This window comes from Nicotiana sylvestris, chromosome 3 (assembly GCF_000393655.2).
Source record: "Nicotiana sylvestris chromosome 3, ASM39365v2, whole genome shotgun sequence".
In the NCBI taxonomy this organism is placed as follows: domain Eukaryota; kingdom Viridiplantae; phylum Streptophyta; class Magnoliopsida; order Solanales; family Solanaceae; genus Nicotiana; species Nicotiana sylvestris.
Window position 1 is genome coordinate 87,048,329 of NC_091059.1, and position 17,662 is coordinate 87,065,990.

The 17,662-nt window shown below is 36.8% G+C and overlaps 2 protein-coding genes across 3 annotated transcripts; one reads left to right on the forward strand and one right to left on the reverse strand.

Moving 5' to 3' along the window:
* The first annotated feature begins 1,794 nt into the window (after positions 1-1,794).
* On the forward strand, positions 1,795-8,619 carry LOC104234884 (sucrose-phosphate synthase 4). The gene is made up of 14 exons (XM_009788521.2): positions 1,795-2,352; positions 3,092-3,181; positions 3,478-3,701; positions 3,847-3,910; positions 4,185-4,384; positions 4,508-4,988; positions 5,081-5,209; positions 5,415-5,546; positions 5,637-5,813; positions 6,448-6,501; positions 6,589-6,651; positions 6,968-7,807; positions 7,913-8,040; positions 8,169-8,619. Exons 1-14 carry the CDS (start codon positions 2,062-2,064, stop codon positions 8,440-8,442), a joined length of 3,147 nt encoding a protein of 1,048 aa, XP_009786823.1. The 5' UTR covers positions 1,795-2,061; the 3' UTR covers positions 8,443-8,619.
* Positions 8,620-8,841: 222 nt separating this feature from the next.
* Positions 8,842-16,331, reverse strand: LOC104234889 (uncharacterized). Of its 2 annotated transcripts, none has more exons than XM_009788541.2 (11): positions 16,166-16,331; positions 15,824-15,910; positions 13,359-13,492; positions 12,704-12,762; positions 12,576-12,630; positions 12,433-12,483; positions 11,460-11,499; positions 11,118-11,227; positions 9,786-9,833; positions 9,357-9,476; positions 8,842-9,198 (listed from the first exon to the last, which is right to left on the reverse strand). In XM_009788541.2, the coding sequence occupies exons 1-11, from the start codon at positions 16,212-16,214 to the stop codon at positions 9,130-9,132; spliced, it is 822 nt and encodes a 273-aa protein (XP_009786843.1). In that variant the 5' UTR covers positions 16,215-16,331; the 3' UTR covers positions 8,842-9,129. The 2 variants fall into 2 exon arrangements, with proteins under 2 accessions (XP_009786843.1, XP_009786834.1); XM_009788532.2 differs by having other exon boundaries at positions 12,564-12,630.
* Positions 16,332-17,662: the final 1,331 nt, after the last annotated feature.

Genomic DNA, 17,662 nt, shown 5'->3' on the forward strand with positions numbered 1-17,662 from the left:
ACCGCATGCTTTAACTCATGACAACGTATATACACTCGTCACCTCACATATACACAGTTTTTTCACATAATTCACATAACAAATAGACCAACAAGTCCTAATTCCCTCAAGTTAGACACGATACTTACCTCTTTGCGCAACCAAATCAACAATCAACCATGACTTTTCCTTTCGAACAAGCCTCCAAACCAACCAAATCTAGCCAAATATCGTTCAAACAATTCAAAATATGAAAAAGGTTCAATCTTTGATGAAATTGAAAAAAGTTAACCCCGGGCCCGCTTGGTCAATATCTAAGATCCAGACTAAAATTCGATTACCCATTTACCCCCAGATCCCGGTTATGTAATTTGTTTCGAAATTTGACCTTAATTTTACAAAATCCCTAAATTCTACCCAAATTCCCAATTTCTACCATGAAAATCCTAGATTTAATGTTAAGAACTCATGAAAAGTAATGTGAAATTGAAAAAAAGTAGACTAGATTTGTTTATCAATGAATTTGAGAAGAAAGAACTCTTCAAAAATCGCCTCTAGAGTATTTGGGGTTGAGAAATGGTATAAAATGAGCTAAGTCCCTTTTTTCCCACTCTTTTACTCAGTTACAAGTATCGCAATTGCAAACTCTAGTTCGTAATTGTGACCATCACAAATGCGAAACACATGTTACAAATGTGAATTGTGCCCCCATCATGCATAAGTCGCAAATGCGATAAAAACCTCGCACTTGCGAAGAACATCCCCCCTTGCAAATGCGTGCCAAGCTTCGCAATGGCGAAGCTTCCCCTACTCAGCAAGGTATCGCAAATGTGACCCAAAGATCGCAAAAGCGACCACATACCCCATCGCAAAAGTGAACATATATTTGCAAATGCGATCGTGAGACTGCTAAAGCGAGGCTCGCAAATGCAAGCCTGACCTCGCAATTGCGAGATCTACAACAGACACTAGCAACTAGAATGCACCATCAGTTGCCCAATCGCTCTGTAACGCATCCAAAATTCACCCGAGCCCCTCGAGCTCCAAACCAAACATGCACACAAGTGTAATAACATCCTACAAACTTGCTTGCTACCTCAAATCATCAAAAGAACATCAAATAACATGAATCAATCATCAAAACTCATGATTTTCAACTTGAAAACTCATTTTCACAATTTTTCACATGACGCGCCGAAATGCGCTCGGGTCACCCCGGACCTCAACCAAAAATGCGTACAAGTCCAAAAACATCATACGAACCAACCGGAATCGTCAAAACACCAATCCGAGGTCGTTTTATCAAGAATATTGACAGTGGTCAACTCAAGTTCCATTTTAAGCTTAAAATCACTTTTTCTTCAAATTTTTACGTAAAAACTTTTCAGAAATAGAAATGGACCACACATGCAAATCAAGAAAATAAAATGGAGCTAATAGAAGTGTCAAAACACGAAAACAAAAGCTAGTACTCAAAATGATCTATCGGGTCGTTACAAATTTGTAGGATGAGCAATCTGGAAAATGGTTGTGCTTTTGACAAAAAAAGTGAAGAACGAAAGGAGGAACCACCGCAATCAGCCCGTGCCTGCAATGGGTTCTTGTGAAGAATAAATAATATACTACTCCTAACTAATTATACTACGAGAATAAGGATATTTGGCATGTAAACGCGTAAACCACACAAAGTTGAGGTAAGAAAGAGAACTAAAAACTAAACTGTCACAACATATTTTGTTTGAAGTGAAAAAGTGTGGTCCATAATATATACTACTATATATTAGTACTACACAATATGCTCATTGCTAGGCCTTATATAAGGGCTTCCCTTTCTTCTCTTCTAACTCGGTTTCAAACAACTAAGTCCCTGAAACCACCTCTATTATATTCTTCCCCCTCTTGCTCTTTATAGAAGCATCTCATTTCCAAGCTTTTAACTCCACAACTCAATTGGTCTATCTGTATATTTAAAGAAAAATATATATTACTTCTTGTTTTTCAAGCAGTAATACCTCTTTTCAAGTTCTTGCATATATATACTTGAAGCAAACAATCAGCGAAACGGGGAAGGAAAGGAAAGAGATGGCGGAGAATGAATGGTTAAACGGGTATTTGGAGGCAATATTGGACGCGGGGACTGATAGAAATGGGTCGACAAAGAAAGAACGTAGAGCTGCAAGTATTGAAGACAAAAGCAGCTTTAAGAATACTAGTGTGAGGAATAATAATAATAAAATAGAGGAAACGTTGAGGTTTGAGAAGTTTGAAATCCAGAAAGAGAAGGCAGAGAAGCTGTTTAGTCCCACTACCTACTTTGTTGAAGAAGTTGTCAATAGCTTTGATGAGTCTGATCTCCACAAGGCTTGGATCAAGGTTAGTTCCCTAACTTAATCTAGGCTAATGCAACAGTACTACAAGTGAAATGATTTTCTACCTCATGATTTAGTAAGCTGGGAGGAAGGAGATGAGAAATTAATTAAAGATGGTTTAAGTATTAATCATTTAATTACCATTAATGCTGCTCTCACATGCATATCGGAATTTTGACTAAATACAAATGGCCACAAGCATGAATACCACTTGCTACATAGTTGACTAAGAAACGCTCTCCTTTCACGGGTTTGTGAAATTTTTATCTTCCTTTTTTTTAATGGAGGAGTGTAAATTATATATATATTAACACTGTAAAACTTAGTGTACTTTGACCCAAAAAAGGAAAAAGAAAGACGTGACATGCGTACACGCTCTCTTCTCTATTCAATTGCATGAGAAAGATATTCCAGAGACTTGAAACGGAATATATCACAAAAACCTGTTTATCCAACAAGAAGTTGTGTTCAGAGGGGAATTTAGGATTTAAAGTTTATGGGTTGAATTTCGGAATTCAATCCCAACTCATGTGATTATTAGGATTCAAAATCATTTAATTGTACTTTCTAATAAACTTTTTAAACACATATACAGAGTTCAAGTTAATTGGGTTTTGATGAACCCGTAACTGAGTCATGTTATGCAAGAAAAAAGAAAAGAAAAGGATAGATGTTATGCTTAGGGAAATTGATGGAAAGAAAAGCAAAAGGTGAGGTTGAAAGTGAAGCGAATGGACATGCAGGTAGTGGCAACAAGGAATTCTCGTGAGAGGAATAACAGGCTCGAGAATATGTGCTGGCGCATTTGGCATCTTGCCCGCAAGAAGAAACAGGTCTTTTTCTTCTCCACCTCTTCTTTTATTTCCCATTAATATTCGGCCATCTTCTGTTTATTCTAGTATTTTAAAGGAGAAAGTGCTAAATGTCAAGGAAGAAAGAGTCTCACGTTGTAACATGGAATTCCCCTACTTGCTCATATTTGCAAAATGTTTGAAAAACTAAAACAAACACGTCTGAAGTCAACAGAATTCCACTAAATAAAGTTTTATTGTTCAATTAATACAGATGAAATAAGCTTAAAAGAGAACTATGTAAACTATTATTGAAGATAATCTGTGGGAAATTGCAGATAGCGTGGGATGATGCCCAAAAGCTAGTAATACGGAGACTTGAACTAGAGAAAGGTCGTTTTGACGCATTAGATGATCTTTCTGAACTTTCAGAAGGTGAGAAGGAGAAAACAGATAATGTAAATACATCAGATTCTCACCATGTCATATCAAGGATTAATTCAGTTACTCAGATGTGGCCTGATGAAGATAAACCAAGGCAACTTTACATTGTCTTGATCAGGTAAATTCAGATTGTTATAAAAAATTGTTACAAATGCATAATTCAAAAACACATCAAGAGCAAGAAAAAGAAGAAATGTAATATGACAAATACAAGATTAAAAACAAGTCAATCAATTTTAATGCTATGTTTACTGTTTTTGTAGTATCCATGGGTTGGTGCGTGGAGAAAACATGGAACTCGGACGAGATTCTGACACTGGTGGTCAGGTAGATTGTTTTAACCACTTTAATCAATACAACTATTGTCTCTAATCAGGAAAACATGTCCAATTTGATCACACAGGAAGACAGTTTAAAAATATAATCCATAATGGCAGAAAAGTGACATTACGAGCTAGTAAAAAGACTGGACACATGATACCTAATTGACAACCCAAAAAACTCCTTTGTAGTTGATTCCTCAGTAACAGAGGTTTTACTGTATGAGAAGTAAAACTCAAGAAATTTCATGCAATTTGTGTTTTATTGAATGAATGATCAGGTGAAGTATGTAGTAGAACTTGCTCGAGCACTTGCAAACATGGAAGGAGTTCATCGAGTTGACCTCCTGACTCGACAGATCACATCTCCAGAGGTTGACTCTAGCTATGGTGAGCCAATTGAGATGCTCTCATGCCCATCTGATGCTTTTGGAAGCTGTGGTGCCTACATAGTTCGAATCCCCTGCGGACCACGTGATAAGTAATGCTGCTATTCTACACTTGAGCACATCTTTTAGCAGATGTGTTCATTCTTTAATGGCTTATCATGCTTGGCAGCTATCTGGTTCAGTCTTTCCTATTTTGAACATTATCTTTGTGCCAGGTACATTCCAAAAGAATCACTCTGGCCTTACATACCAGAATTTGTTGATGGGGCATTAAGCCACATTGTGAATATGGCAAGAGCTATGGGGGAGCAAGTCAATGCTGGAAAAGCAGTATGGCCTTATGTGATTCATGGGCATTATGCTGATGCAGGAGAGGTAGCAGCTCGCTTGTCTGGAACCTTAAATGTACCAATGGTGCTAACGGGGCACTCGTTAGGAAGGAACAAGTTCGAGCAATTGCTTAAACAGGGCAGACTAACTAAGGAAGACATAAATACCACCTATAAGATACTGAGGAGAATAGAAGGAGAAGAGTTGGGACTTGATGCCGCTGAAATGGTGGTAACTAGCACAAAGCAAGAGATTGATGAACAATGGGGTTTGTATGATGGTTTTGATATTCAGTTGGAGAGGAAACTCAGAGTTAGGAGACGGAGAGGAGTCAGTTGCCTCGGAAGATACATGCCCAGGATGGTGGTATGCACTAACTCAAACAAGCCAAAATTAATGATTTCTTACCCAGTTCAGAAGATATTTCTTACCAAGTTCTGATCATCTTGAAAAACTAGGTTATACCACCAGGGATGGATTTCAGCAACGTGAACGCGCAAGATTTGTTGGAAGGTGATGGAGATCTCAAGTCATTAATTGGTACAGACAAAAGTCAAAAGAGACCTATACCATATATATGGTCTGAGGTTGGACATTCTTCTTTGTTTACCTAGCAAATTTGCAAAACTCTTTCTTGAACCCAACACCATAAAATTTGCAAATGTGTCAAAATGGATAACAAGACAGAAGCAACAAGAATGTAGACTAGGTTGAAATAATTGTAAGTTTTGTCTGTCTGGGGTTGTCTATAAACGCTTTCAGCTAACATCTCCTGTATTTTTATGAATGCAGATCATGCGATTCTTCGTTAACCCTCACAAGCCTATGATACTTGCACTGTCACGTCCAGATCCTAAGAAGAATGTAACTACTTTGCTCAGGGCTTTCGGAGAATGTCAAGCACTTCGAGAACTAGCCAACTTGGTAGGGCTGAGTTTATCTGCAACCTCCTTTAACTGTAACAGATGCTAGTGGACTAGGCAGAGTCTAATTTAATTGTAAATTGTGGTGCAGACACTGATCCTAGGTAACAGAGATGACATTGATGACATGTCCAGTAGCAGCTCTGCAGTACTCACAACAGTAATAAAGCTCATTGACAAGTACAATTTGTACGGTCAGGTGGCATATCCAAAGCATCATAAGCAACCAGATGTTCCTGATATATATCGTCTGGCTGCAAAAACTAAGGTAACTCAGAGCAATAAATATATAAGCAAGTGACTCGACATGGGTAGTTTCTCACCAAGAACAGAACAATATAGGTCTTATGGGTTTAAAGTCATTGTCAACGCCTTGTTCATAATAGACAAGCCCATCTGTCTGTGCAGGAGAATAATCAAGGCAGGATAGAGCTATTTTAGTGATCACTGTTCTGTTTGTTTCTTCCATACTTCGACAGCACATGAACTATATAATTGACACTCTTCTTTAACCTAAGTTCTTCAATTCCATGATATGATATGACTTCCAGATGTTCCTGATATATATCGTCTGGCTGCAAAAACTAAGGTAACTCAGAGCAATAAATATATAAGCAAGTGACTCGACAAGGGGAGTTTCCCACCAAGAACAGAACAATATAGGTCTTATGGGTTTAAAGTCATTGTCAACGCCTCGTTCATAATAGACAAGCCCATCTGTGTGTGCAGGAGAATAATCAAGACAGGATAGAGCTATTTTAGTGATCACTGTTCTGTTTGTTTCTTCCATACTTCGACAGAACATGAACTATATAATTGACACTCTTCTTTAACCTAAGTTCTTCAGTTCCATGATATGATATGACTGCCAACAACTCTTAAATGGTGATTTTTTCTTGAAGGGAGTATTCATCAATCCGGCTCTTGTTGAGCCATTCGGCCTCACTCTTATTGAGGTAACTTGTAACTTATATCACATTTAGTTTTGACAACTGAGGCTTTGTATGAAAATGTTATAGCTCTGGAAAATCTTTTTTCTGCAGGCAGCTGCTTATGGTTTGCCTATAGTTGCTACCAAAAATGGAGGGCCGGTGGATATACTTAAGGTACTCACTAACTGCTATTGATGTTGATGCACAAGTTTTGAATACATATTTAGATATGAAGTTATTCATTGGAACCTAAAATTTGCAGAATAAAAGTTGGGGTAGAATTATAAAGGTAATGCACAAAATCTTGATAACAAATACCTCGTGTAACACTTGACCTGAAGGAATTTCTGAAAAATGAAGCCCCAAGCTTTCTGTTGGAAACTTCTCCTCTTTCTCCAAATAGTTATCTTTTTAATTCCACGTACACCTCAAAATGGTGACCTGTAGCAATTTATGGATGGATATAATATGGAACTTGATGCTCATTCAGGCACTAAACAATGGGCTACTCATTGATCCACATGATCAAAAAGCCATAGCAGACGCTCTTCTAAAGCTTGTTGCTGACAAGAACCTATGGCTGGAGTGCCGTAAAAATGGCCTAAAGAATATCCACCGTTTCTCATGGCCAGAGCACTGCCGGAATTACCTCTCCCATGTTCAACACTGCAGAAATCGCCACCCTGCCAATCGTCTTAAGGTCATGAAGCCAACTCTTGAAGAACCTATGAGTGAATCACTAAGGGATGTTGAAGACCTTTCTCTTAAGTTTTCCATTGATGTGGACTTCAAAGCCAATGGGGAGCTTGATATGGCAAGAAGGCAGCAGGAACTTGTGGAGAAACTCTCACGGAAAGCTAATTCAATTAGCAAGCCTATTGTTAGCTACTGCCCAGGGAGAAGGCAGGTCCTATATGTAGTGGCAACTGACTGTTACAATAGCAAAGGAACTCCTACTGAAACCTTATCTCTAACAGTCAAGAATATAATGCAAGTTGCAGGTTCCAGGTCCAGCCAAATAGGTTTAGTTTTATCGACAGGCTTGAGTTTACAAGAGACTAAAGAAGCGCTAAACAGTTGCCCAACAAATTTAGAAGATTTTGATGCATTGATTTGTAGCAGTGGAAGTGAAATATACTACCCATGGAGGGACTTTGGATTAGATGAGGACTATGAAGCCCACATTGAGTACCGGTGGGCAGGTGAGAACATTAAATCAGCAGTGATGAGGCTCGGTAAACACGAAGAAGGTTCTGAGCATGACATTACGCAATGCTCCAGTGCATGTAGCTCTCGATGCTACTCATATAGCATCACGCCAGGAGCCAAAGTAAGATTGCTAAGCTACTCCTGATGTTCAAAGTTAAACAACTCAAATAGAAATATACAAATTGGTTTTCCCATTTGCGTCCTGACTAAAACTTATATGTGACAGGTACCTAAAGTTAATGACCTTCGTCAGAGGCTACGCATGAGAGGCTTCCGTTGCAGTGTTATTTACACACATGCTGCATCAAGGTTGAATGTGACACCATTATTTGCATCGAGGTCCCAAGCACTTAGGTAAATCCTTTCATTCCTTTCCTAATCTTTGATCTGGTGACACTACTGTTCTTTGGTTAGCAGATAGTAATATCAGTTCAGTATAAAATTTGTCACAATCACTCACTCATTTTCTGCATGCAATGCAGGTATCTGTCAGTTAGATGGGGAGTTGATCTTTCCAGTATGGTTGTTTTTGTTGGGGAAAAGGGAGATACAGATTATGAAGGCCTGCTTGTGGGCCTTCACAAGACTGTTATTCTAAAAGGAAGTGTGGAATATGCCAGTGAGATGCTTCTTCACAATGAAGACAGCTTCAGAACAGATGATGTAGTGCCTCGAGATAGCACAAACATACGTGCAGCTGAAGGATATGAACCCCAGGATATCTCTGGAGCCTTGGAGAAGTTAGAGGTCATGTGACAACTTTTGGATGATGCATTTTCTATTTCACTTATAGGCAAAATTTTCACAGCTTAAGCAAGCGAGAAAAATTGGTTTTCATTCTTATACTTTGTAAAAAAATCAAGTTACATATACAAGTGCATAGTACAACTAGAGTTCAAAGCACATGAACGTATATAATAAACTTTTATCTGATATCTATTAGAGGACTGCATTTTCATGTTCAAATTTAGTGTACTATAGATACAGAAAACAACATCATCTACCAATTTACCTCATGAAGACTGCACATGCTTGAATGTGTTGAACCAAATGTGCACCTCCATAAATGTAGTAATCTAAGTTGTCGGAATAGATGACGAAGTTTCTTTTCTATTAGACTTTGCTTTCTGAAATATCACAAAGTTAAAACAAATATGATGAAATATCCAATTCTCCATACGAGAAAGAATCAGCTTACGTTCAGTCATGCATATGTTATTCAGTCAAGCAGAACTCTATTAGCATTCAGTTAGTATCTTTTACATCGAACACAGCTACTACTGCAACAGAGTACACATTATATTGCCATCTCAACAACTGCTACAGTGTCCCTGCATTATCTTCCCCATTGCTCTCGAACTGTCTTGAACAAATGTACCTGTTTAGCACTAAAGAAACTCCACCACTTTGCTAGATGAAGTACTTGCCTGACCCTGGTTATTTTCATGCACAAAGATCCATGTCTATCTTGAACTCCTCTCCACAAGAACATTTGATACTGTGGGAAATTCTCTGAAAGGAAAATTACTAATTGAGAGTGAAATGGAAAAACAAATTGATAAATTAACTCCATAAATTGGGATATTTTGATTCTCTTTGAAATCTAAAATTGTTACCACAAGTTGAATGACATATCAAAGGGCACAGAAAGAGTGGATATTTCTCCGTACCATCAATTTTGCAATCTGGAGTTGTAAAGACTGCAGATACTCTGCCTCTCCAGCTTTGTCTGAGAGAAGTGCTTCGTACTCCTCTTCTAAGGATTTGCTATCCATTTCCCTAAGTGGTGCCTGCAGAATAATGCATAATGATTGATGATAGACATTTGGAGGTATGTTTCGTTTCAATTACTTTGACTCAAAAACTAGAAGCTATGAACATTTTCTTTTCCGCACAATATATTTCATGACTTCCACTTTCTGATCTCCCAAATACGTTAAATTGGACGTATTTTGATGGTCAACTATATCCAAAACACCTGTTTGTTGCGTAATTGCAAATGACAAGATGAATTTAACAAACAGTTGTTATCATTATCAGAAAAAGAATGTTTTGAGATAAGACTGAACATAATATATGTAAAACAGATTGTAACTGACCTTGAAATTCATCATCTTTGACTTCACAAGCTCAAGAGATCTCCTTACCTATCAAAGCAAGATGTCTTTCAGATTCTTGTATTTCAACGGGAAATGAAAATAAATGTATTTGAATCAGAAACAAACTGAGAAAAATTCAGGTGTTAATTCCCTCATAAAAATCCTAAAAGTACAAGACCTTTCCTTTCTCAATTCGAGATTTAGGCATTGTTAAACCATCTGAGATCTTAGAGCGGGCTAAAAGAATATAAATAACCATAAAGCAAAGCAACAAAGGCTCCATGGAGGTCACCTTCAGTAGCGAGGATAATACAGGGGGTATGATAACCCTATAACAAATCCGCTTTAAAACAGAAGAATCTGAGGGTAAGGGTCAACATTACCTTCAAATGTTGGAAAGGGAAACCACACAAAATGATCTGTTTCGTTACACTTCTTCCTAGCTGCATGGCAGGTACTAGGTATCTGGTTTACCGCTTTAGGTATCAACATATATGGTCTCAATTTCAACCAATCTGTAGTTATATTCAAGGTCATGTAATCAATACTTGGGTTGATATCATTAACCGTGCTAACCTTGGTATAGAAGTTATGCACGAACACAATGCTCATAACTTCTCTCTAGACCTAGCTGCTACTGAAGCTCCATCTACAAATGGATAAGATCCCAGTCTACTCCAATAGGAGGTTTTGAAAAGAAAGGAGCAATCATCACTTCTTGTTCTATCCAGAGGGTGCTAGTTCCTTTCTTTTTTCTTTTATGTACTAGTATTTTAATTATATAAATCTTTTTTTTGAATTAAACAAACCAACCATGGATAAATCCAACCGACCTCTTCTTAAATTCAAGCGATCATTTCGTAGGTGTTTTCCACCGATTTAATTGGGGAATCGAATTGATTATAAACATATGCATTTAATTATTTGATTTATTAGCGAACTAGGAAAAATATTATCAAGACGAGTTAATAGATTAACCTTCAAACAACAATGATTAATAACTATTGCAGTATTGCTATCAAATACGCTCGTATTTTATCTTTATTTTCTCAATAATGAGAAGCAATTTGAATGAACCGAGTCGACCGCTAGAAAAGGAAGAAAGACTTTTAGGATCACCGTTGAACATCTCTGACCTCCATACTGACATACCAACATAGAGACTCAGTAAGAAAATGCATCTAGACTGAGGATATATTTCGGATGATTCATGACAAACAACTAATGCTAATATCGCTATATTGTTTGATTCCATCATTGTTTTTCAGTGCCTCAAGTTAGGAATAGGAAGTACCACACAAAAACAGAATAGTCAGAATTGTTTAAGCAAACCTGGCTGTTCTCCATGACAAGTTTTGACTTCAGCTCACTCAGCTGGTTTAGCTTTGTTCTAGCATCTTCCATATTCATCTTTAGGATTTCTGTCATATTATCCTGATTCTCTGTAAATCAATAAGAATTTACTTCAAACAGGACCAACAAGAAAAAGAAAAAAGATAAAAGAGAGAGAAGTAGAAACTCAGGCAGTGGTGAACATATAGTCTACAGAGTGAGTCCAAATTTAGCTTGTAGCAAATTAAGATGCTCCTGTTGTTAAATGGTCATTTTTATCATTTACATTAACCCACCGACATCATGGAAAGAGAATTTAAACTAACAGTGCATTGGTCATACCTTCAAATTCACCTGTTTCCTCACCAATTTTGTCCATCACCTGAATGCTTTAGCCATCAGTTCCAGCAGAATATTTATCATAGAGTAAAAATCGTATTCAGATAAGACACTCTAGCATCTTGGCCAAGAAAAAAGCTACTCCTTCCCATATTTTGGTGACAGAATGACAGCCTGACTAGGCAGTAAGTAGTTACTTTATTGATATATCATACTGGCAAAGGAATGAAAACTGCGAGATTAGTTGAAGGAGTATTTATGAACTTGGGTTAATGCAGGAAACATCATATTACCAGTTAGTTTATGCTCAAACTTGAATGTAACATCACAAGTCATGGCTCATACACAAAATTTACCAAAAATGTTCAATTTGAGAACCACAAGAAACTATAAAATATTGTGAAATCATAATACATCAAGTCCAAAACCACTACATCTCAAAGCCTTTGGACAAGAATTCTTACAGGGAGGGCAAAAATAAATAACTTGAGTGAATAACAAGTTGAATCTAAGCAGCTTTGGTCCCCAGACATTGCAAAGGTCAAATTCATTTTGTCTCGGCCAAACCTTGGACTTCTTAAATCTCAAGTCAGTTAGACAGTTGCATTTGAAAAACTCAGAATATTTGTAATCCTACAACTTGTTCGACTGTTGCACTTGAAAGGATAAGGATAACATAACTTAAACTGTAATCTTACTATTCTCAGTAATTTCTGATACTTCACAAGGATCTTATTTGCCATAAAAGGCTGGAATCGAATATATGCATTTTTTTTTTAATTGTTGAATATGCCTCTGGCATTTACCTTGACCTGGCTTTTGAACATTTGATATTCCCCTCATTGTGGGTATATATAAACACAAATTTTAAAATCTATACTCGTTTTATCAGTTTGAAATTTATAATTCCAAGACAATCCATAAAGAAGAGAACTAAAATTCAGAAAAAGAAGACATTATGACTTAGCAGAAATACCTCGCGATGCTCTCTATCGCACGAGTTCTCTTTGCCATTTCTGATCCAACCCTAAAAGTAGAACCTTACTAGTGTTCAAAATAATGCTCATATAGTGAACAAATTAAGTGGAAAGCAACAAAAAAGGGAACCTGGAAAATGACCTGCTGTTCTCCTAGCTGAGCAGTTACATCTTTAACAGTCTTAGCATAATAATCACTGTTATGACAACCATATGCTTTAGCATTATTTACTATCCATCAGCAATCTCGATATATGCTTTTCAAGTTACCTTTTCTCAATAAGTTTTGCTGACATGTTGTTTATCTCTTGTTGAAGGAGCTCCAATGTCTGTTTGATAAACAAGGATAGAAGAATATGCGCTATATCACATGATCTCCAAAGACTAAGTCAACTTTCCTTATCAAAAGACAAGTTTATGCAAAGTAAAAAATTGCAAACCTGTTCCCTAAATAACCAAAACTCTTCTCCCTTCTATGCAAGAAAAGCTAAGAGTTATAACTCTAAGGATTGTTCTTCATTTAAGTACTTCCCCAGCTTCAAGAACATTGTAGTTTATAGCTCGAGTAGTCAGATAATAGTTTCTACTTGAGTAATATGCATTACTTAATCCTTATTTCAACATTATGTTTCTGGAGAAAGACGAGACCACATTTTCATTGTTTACATACTTTTCAACCACACTTCTGAACAATGAAAAATCGGAAACTAGCCCTAACCTTTCTGTCAAAACGAATTTACTTATAAATTTCTGATGTAGAAACCATGTCTAGTTGGATCATGATTGTGAAGCTGAGAACAGGAGTACCTATTTCTGGTTTTAGTTTTACATGCCAAAACATCACTAATCCTACCCATCAAGGGTGATGTGTTTGGTTTCAGCTCTGTTTCAGAGTTAATTGATTCCAGCTCTTAGTGTCGGTTACCTGGTTGAGGGTGGATGAATCAGCTTCTAGAGAAGCAATTTTTCTTTGCTTTTCCAAGATCACTGAACAGATCTGCCCCCTTTTCTCCAATATCCTAGCAATTTCCTCTCTGAGATGGCTTGTCTGACATTTCACTGCATTGTTAAGCAGTTCAAAGAATGAGGCTTAGATGTTGTAGACAGCAACAGGTGTATTTTTTTGATAGCTCATTGGTTCAACCTAGTTCTTGTACAGGATGTAGATGCAAAGTTAGATGCTATTGAGCAAGTGCACCTTCTGTAATCATGCACTGGCTTAGAGCAGGTTCATCCATAAAATCTCTTACCATTACTTATCAAGAAAGGATTAGATGTTGCAGAGTTCTGTTATTCCACATGGAAAGCAATATTTGCTTATCAGATGAAAATGAAGAAAAGGAGAAACCAATGCTCTCTAAGGTAGAGAACTATGTTTAAGATTAAGAGCTCCACAATCTGCAATTTCATTTAATAGACCAAATTACAAGAGATGGTGAGAAGCAAAGTCAAAGTAAAATCTAATGATTTCAACCTTGTGAAAATAAAAAAGAGTCGGGAAGTATCCAGCCATGCCCCCAATCAAAGAAGAAAGAAAAAAAAAACTACAAAGAGAGTAGGAGATGACAGACTTATGTCTCCTAGGAGAGAATATAAACAGGTATTCTATTCCATCTCTTAAAATACTCACAAATGGACAAAATGCTATACTCTTCAGAGAATTAAAAAAACACAAGATTGCAAAGGATACTGCACATGGATTATTTTTTTTTTAAAAAAAAGAGCTTTAACCGTTGCAGGACTCTTGCCATTCCCCTATCATAGTAAATATGTAACTGAATCTTATTATTTGGTGCATGCCTCAAAGATGTCATGCATCAAACATTAGGACCGTAGCTTCACTAAAGAACAGTGATAGAAGGAAAGATGGAAAAGGCCAAGTAAATCAAAACAGCAAGTGTTGCTAGTGGAAATCCTTGTTTAAGAAGCCCGGGGCATATTGGCCACGCTACATGATTACTATACATATTGTCCATGGCCTTGATCTTAGATGAACTCTTTGGCAACAAAGTTTTCAATTAAACCAGAAAACCAAAATATATAATAAGAGCTAGCAATAGCATAACTTCACCAAATGAGACGTCTAAACCAGCTAATCAAGCATATTCAAACTAAAGTTGGCACAAGAGCTTCCTAACAATTTCCACACAATACATGGACTTCAAACAAGTCATGTGCAATCTTTCTTCTTCTGGTAAATCAATGAAACAGGAGTAGGAAGGCTAAGATCCATGTTATGAAGACACCAAAAATATTACCAGAGACGGATCCATGATTTAAACACGATGCATTCGACCTTTAATGTTTTTAGCATTGAAATCAAAAACAAACAATAACAACAACGGCCCAGTAAAATCCCACAAGTGGGGTGGGTACTGTGTACGTAGACCTTAACCCTACCCCTATGGGGCAAAGAGACTGTTTCTGATAGACCCTTGGCTCAAGAAGACGTAAAAGACGAGAAAAGATAATATATCAATACCGTCAACAGAAACCATAGAAATAATAACAGCAACATAAGAACCAGAAAATAAATGACATGCAATAACAATTACCAGCAAATAAGGCACGGTACTATGAAAAACGAAAGGATAGTGTGAACACAACATTAACCACTAGCCATCTAAGGTCAACCCTATCAAACTAGACTCACCCCCGGTTCGAAGTAGAAAAATGCTCGACTACCTCCTAACCTACAACCTTAATGCTCAACCTCTACACCTTCCTATCAAGGGGCATGTCCTCGAAAATATACAGTCGTGCCATGTCCTGCTTGATCACCTCTTCTCAATACTTCTTAGGCTGCCCTCTGCCTCTTCTCGTACCCGCCAAAGCCAACCGCTCACGCCTCCTCACCGGAGCATCAGGGCTTTCTCCCCCGTATGTGCCCGAACCATCTGAGCCTCGCTTCCCGCATCTTGTCATTCATAGGAACCACGCCCACCTTCTCCCGAATATCTTCATTCCTAATCTAATGCCCACCTTAGCATTGAAATCATCATACTTTTAAAATTATGAGTTCAAATATAACATCTTTTGAAATTTTATAGGGTTTTCACATATTTATCTCTGTTACACATCGGATATGACACAACTTGACAACAATGAAAGAACTGAACAGCCTTGAATATTATGATTCGGATCTAGGTGCTAAAGTTATTTCAATAGCTACTTTCTCCAAAATATTTCAAAAAAACTGACTAATTTTTTGCATTACATCATTAGCCTGCTACCACGAAGAATCAGGTGTTAAAAGTGCACCTGCTTACATAAAAATATTGTACACAGACCATAAAGTTGGCCAGTGGATCCATAATCTTCACCAAAGCAAAGAACAGGAAGTCCAGAAAATTCGATTTATGCAAAGATAGATGAAGTGTGTGTTTTAACCTGAGTTAATTTCATTTTCGAGATTTTGCAGTATCGTGATTTGCATTTGCTCTTCGGCTGTTATCTTAGCTGCTTGATCCTCCACATCTAAAAGTTAAAAAATAAAAAGCATCATTTCAATTTCAATCACTCTCTCCACACACATATCACACACTATACACACTGACAGACGTACGTATACACAATTAATTACTGGCGAACATACAGTACAGATGCATAATCGTAGTCTGAATACACAAATGCGAACGTAATTTGCGAATTTGAGTAAACAATTTCGGTAGAATTAGTCTCAATTTGATGAGAAATTAAATGCATAATGGTGGAGATAGGCGAGATGATTACCGTTCATTTGAGTGCGGAGAGTCTTCATGCACTGCAAATACTCTTCCATTTTTGCAGACACTGTAAGCGTGGAACTATGAAATGTAGATTTTGTACAGAATTTCGCGAGTTTCTGAAGGCAATTTTTGAAGTTTAGCGGCAACAGGCTCTTGAGTTGAGGCAGAGGGTGAAGAGTGTGACTTGGAGGGAAAGCTGATAAATTATTTGGATTTTTATAATGTGAACGGAGAAGGGCGGAAAAACAAAACTAAAGTGGCCGTTTGGACATTAGAATTGTAAAATTTCAAAAAAAAAAAAAAAATCAAGTGAAATTGGTATTTGAAAATTAGAGTTATGTTTGGATATGACTATAATTTTGGGTTGTTTTTTATGTTTTGTGAGTGATCCGAATGAAAATTTTGAAAAACAGTTTTTGGAGTTTTTCAGATTTTCGAAAAATTTCAAACTTCATTTTCAAGTGAAAATTGAAAATTTTATGACCAAACATTGATTTCGAAAAAATAAAAATTTATAAAGAAAAAGGTGAAAAAATTCTTATGTCCAAATGAGCTTTAAGAATATTTGGTTTTGTGAAAAACAAAACTAAGAATAAGTAGCTCACATTTCTATAAAGTTTTGTTGACACATTTGATATTCGACTATTAATACCTCAATGAAACTTCACAAATCAGGTAGGAGAATAATATCCATTTAATATGTTTATCCATGGAACATATTTTATACTCCTATATATTTGAGAGGATCATTTCTTTTCCTTTTCTCTTCAAGTGATTCCAACTTTATTTCAAATATTTAACACATGGATAGAATGATAGGAAAGGGCAAAACAATGGAACAAGCTCTTATTTATAAGGGCTTCTTTTTAAGAGTAAGATGTATGTATTCGACATGTATAAATACTAAGATGTCGTATTTAAATTTAAATATTAAATGATTAAAACCATTTCTTTTTAAACATCTCAAAGTTTATATTATCTTTATTAAAATTAATAAATATAAAATTTAAATAAAATAATATAATATTGCGTCATCAAAATATTAGAACATAAGGTAGTGATTGGTGGTGATGATTTTATCAGTAGTGACTAATAGTGGTGGTTGTGCAGCGAGAGTGATGACGATAGTGGTGGCGGCAGTTGTGCGATGGTGGTGATTGTGTTGGGGAGCTGGTTGCGGTTGACAGTGATGGTGGCCATGATGGTGAAGATAGTTAGTGATAGTGGTTGTCTGGTTGGTGGTGGTTGATGATACTAGTGATTGGGTTGGTTGTGGCAGTTAATAGTGGTGATAGTTTGATAGTGAATGTGATTATTGTAGTGGTGGTGATAGAGAGTAGAGATAGTTATGATGTGGAGTTGATTAATGTGGTAGCGATTGCAGTTTCCGATGCTAGTAGTTGTGTAATGACTCGATCGGTCGTTTGAGTATTTTAGACCCATTTTTCATATTTGATACTTTACACATGTGCATTTGTGATTATGTGACTTGCGGGGTTGG

What these genes read in the sequence shown, in the direction of transcription:
- LOC104234884 (XM_009788521.2), top strand. Translation starts at nt 2,062, where the DNA reads ATGGCGGAGAATGAATGGTTAAACGGGTATTTGGAGGCAATATTGGAC. An exon ending in TCGGCCTCACTCTTATTGAG is followed by an intron (nt 6,502 to 6,588) that starts GTAACTTGTAAC and finishes TTTTTTCTGCAG; the next exon opens with GCAGCTGCTTATGGTTTGCC. An exon ending in TCGAGGTCCCAAGCACTTAG is followed by an intron (nt 8,041 to 8,168) that starts GTAAATCCTTTC and finishes CATGCAATGCAG; the next exon opens with GTATCTGTCAGTTAGATGGG.
- LOC104234889 (XM_009788532.2), bottom strand. Translation starts at nt 16,214, where the DNA reads ATGGAAGAGTATTTGCAGTGCATGAAGACTCTCCGCACTCAAATGAAC. An exon ending in GGAAACAGGTGAATTTGAAG is followed by an intron (nt 11,228 to 11,459) that starts GTATGACCAATG and finishes ATTGATTTACAG; the next exon opens with AGAATCAGGATAATATGACA. An exon ending in CAAAGATGATGAATTTCAAG is followed by an intron (nt 9,477 to 9,785) that starts GTCAGTTACAAT and finishes ATTATTCTGCAG; the next exon opens with GCACCACTTAGGGAAATGGA.